This window comes from Geospiza fortis, unplaced genomic scaffold (genome assembly GCF_000277835.1).
Source record: "Geospiza fortis unplaced genomic scaffold, GeoFor_1.0 scaffold590, whole genome shotgun sequence".
Taxonomy (NCBI): Eukaryota; Metazoa; Chordata; class Aves; order Passeriformes; family Thraupidae; genus Geospiza; species Geospiza fortis.
This window is the reverse complement of record NW_005054402.1, coordinates 1,177,407-1,180,325: the sequence shown is the minus strand read 5'-3', so window position 1 is coordinate 1,180,325 and position 2,919 is coordinate 1,177,407. Positions and strand designations below refer to the sequence as shown.

The following is a 2,919-nucleotide window of genomic DNA, read 5'->3' as shown; positions in this document are numbered from 1 at the left end:
TCAGCAGAAAAGAGTCTTATCTTTAAAATGTAGAATATTATTATTATTATTAAAAAAAAAAAAAACTAGAAAAACTCAAACCAAACCAAACAAACCCAAAGGAAAAACATGCTAAATGGCAGAGATAGCCCCTTAAGGGATCCTGGGAGTGGCTTTGTGGAGAGACCTACAGCAATGCAGTCTGGAAGGGGGCCCAGCCTCTTGTCAGCATGGTGTCACATCAGAATGTAACTGATTGTCCGCCAATTCTTGGGACCCCCGTCACTTAGTTATGCCACATTTACATTAAATCCCTGTTGCCAGGATGGATGGCAGCCACTGACAAGAGACTAGGTTGAGACAAAGCATTTTTAAGATGAAACCTTAATTTAAATATGGATTATCTGCCTCCTGACAGGGTTAAGCAGTCTTTCTCTTTTCTTTCTTTTTGTTGATGTTGTTGTTCATTAAAGAAATATTCCTTTTGAGTGTCAGAGCAAAGGTTTCTGCTTTAAAGGGGCCCAGGGCTGGTTGTTAGAGTGCACCTTGGATCTGACCGTGCAAAACACTGCAGGATGTGAACAGGTTTTCTCAGATGTGCAGTGCCATTGACCCCCCCCGGCATTATTCACCGGAGCAAAGCATTTAAACCTGGACAAATGGGGGCCCTGCTTATGATAAAAGTACCTCCAAGTGATGAATGGCCTCCCAGGCCCAGTGCTAGGAAGGGCCACTCTCTGCAGAGCAGTTGCTCATGTGCATAAGTGTTTGCAGGTTTGGACCTGTAAGAGTTTTACAGCAGGAGGCACCTTTCTGCTCACCATTTGCACTGCCTTTTTGGATGCAATAGTTGGCAGCTGAAAGCCATGCTGGTACAAAGAGTGTATGTGTATGGACAGGCTTCTCCTAAAGCAATCATTTCAGTCTTTTTTTTTCTCTCTTTTTTTTCTTTTTTTTTTTTTCTCTCCTTTTTTCATGCAGATATTAAATTTATTTCAAACCCACCCTCCATGATCGCAGCTGGCAGCGTGGTAGCAGCTGTGCAAGGCCTGCATCTGGGGAACACTAACACTTTCCTCTCCTATCAATGCCTCACACATTTCCTATCACAAGTTATCAAATGTGATCCGGTAAGTGACTCTTCCTCTCGTTTGATCTCCTGCATTAAGGGTTTTTTAAGAATGAATGCCTGCTTGCTGCACGGGAGCTAATCTGACAGTAAATCTTGGGAAAGGTCAAGCCTCAGAGTGGGGGTTCTCAATGTGTTCTCTTGTGCCCAGCCTGCTTGTTTGGCTGTTGTGATGCCCACTGTGATTATCTGTGATGCCCGGTTGGGAATGGCACATCCAGCTCGGGTGTTTGGGACAGAAGGAAGCCCTGCCCTGACTTAGGATGTGTTTGGCTGGGGCTAATTAAACCAGGAGCCCCTGTAAAACAAAACTTGGGGAATAAGAGCAGGAAACAGTTGCTGAGACCTTGTGGTAACTCTGACCTTATCTTTGACCATTCTTGAGGCCTTTTATTGTGCCAAGTGGTGTGAAAAAGCTCTTCTTAAAAGAGTTCTAATGATCTAATTTGGTTTATTACGTGCTGGACCTTCACAGTAGCTGGTATTGAATTCCTTTTTGGAACGAGTGCTTGTCCCACGACTTTGTGACAAGGTAGATGGTCCTCACAGGACCCTTCATTTTGCCCTGCAGCTTCCAGGAGATGCACATCAGTAACTAGTGAGCAATAAACCTTTCACGAGTGAATGGGCCAGGAAGGGAGCCTACAAGGAAGACCTAAAGTCAATGATCCATGTCATAATGGTGTGTGAAGTTGGGGCAGAGTTGAGCTTTGTTTTGTAACAATGTGGAAGACCAATAAATGGATGCTTTAAAAAGGTTCTTGTGAGGTCTCCAAGAGCTGGACAATGAGTCAAATAAAGACAACTCTGTGGTGAGGAGCAGAATCTTGGAGATGCTGTTAAATTATTTTACATGTTAATAATTTAAATGCATAGAAAACTGTCCCAGTCCAGCCACTGCAAAACTGGGTCTGTGTAGTTGGGCTTTGTTGATGGGATTGAGCAATTTCATTGCAATTAATTATTCTCAAATGAATATTTTCCCTTTGATAGACTGTGTGAAACAATTGCTGAAAAATGCAGTATCTCAGCTTGTTATTTTATGTTATCACCTGAACAGTGCCTCAGTATCGAGCACGTTCTTTTTGCCACTTCTATCACTGCAGCTGAAGTAATACAGTGTGGAAGCGTTAAATGCTCTAAGCACCCGAAATGCTGAATGCTCTTAAGAAATGCTGAACTAATGGGCTGCTCAGTTTGGTATGCAGTGTGGTGCTTTTAGTCAGTTTGTGAACAATGCAGATAATTCCAGTATGGGGTTGGCCACTGTCCAGGGTGAGATGTTTGAAGCAGGTACTGAGGGAAAATGCTTGCTGTCTGTCCAGGCAGCATCTTGATTCAAGCAGGATGATTTAACCATTCCTGATACTGGGCACTGGAATGGATTCTCTCACATCATGCAGAACAACCTGTCCTTATGTGACTTGACTTAGTTGATGACAGAGCTCTTGAAAAAGAAAACAAAGTTGCTTTAGCAAGAAAAGAGGATTTTTTTTTTATTATTATTTCGTTTTAATTGTCCTGAGTCATTGCAAGGCCACAATCTGTTTGACCTGGGCTTGGTTAACAGCTTGAAAAGGGAGTAACTCCCCTCCAGCTTCCAGTGCTAAATATATTCATGTGTTCGGTAGAAATAAGGATTTTGTATGGATTGCTACTGAAAATGAGCATCACAAAGTTCTGTGTATGCACAGGTATATTGTTGTGTTTGGAGTGGAGTAAGGCAACAGCAGCTTCCACTGCAGTTGTTCTGGGGGAGGAATCTGCTTGGTTTCATACAGAGCATCATTCCCCTGCAGGGAGACTTTCCC

General features: G+C 43.0%; 1 protein-coding gene across 1 annotated transcript in view; it reads left to right on the top strand.

Moving 5' to 3' along the window:
• Window positions 1-2,919, top strand: part of CCND1 (cyclin D1) — a 16,415-nt gene that overhangs the window by 6,815 nt on the left and 6,681 nt on the right. The window contains exon 4 of the mRNA XM_005426113.3: window positions 961-1,109. Coding sequence (XP_005426170.1) covers window positions 961-1,109 — 149 coding nt within the window. The remainder of the gene's footprint in view (window positions 1-960; window positions 1,110-2,919) is intronic.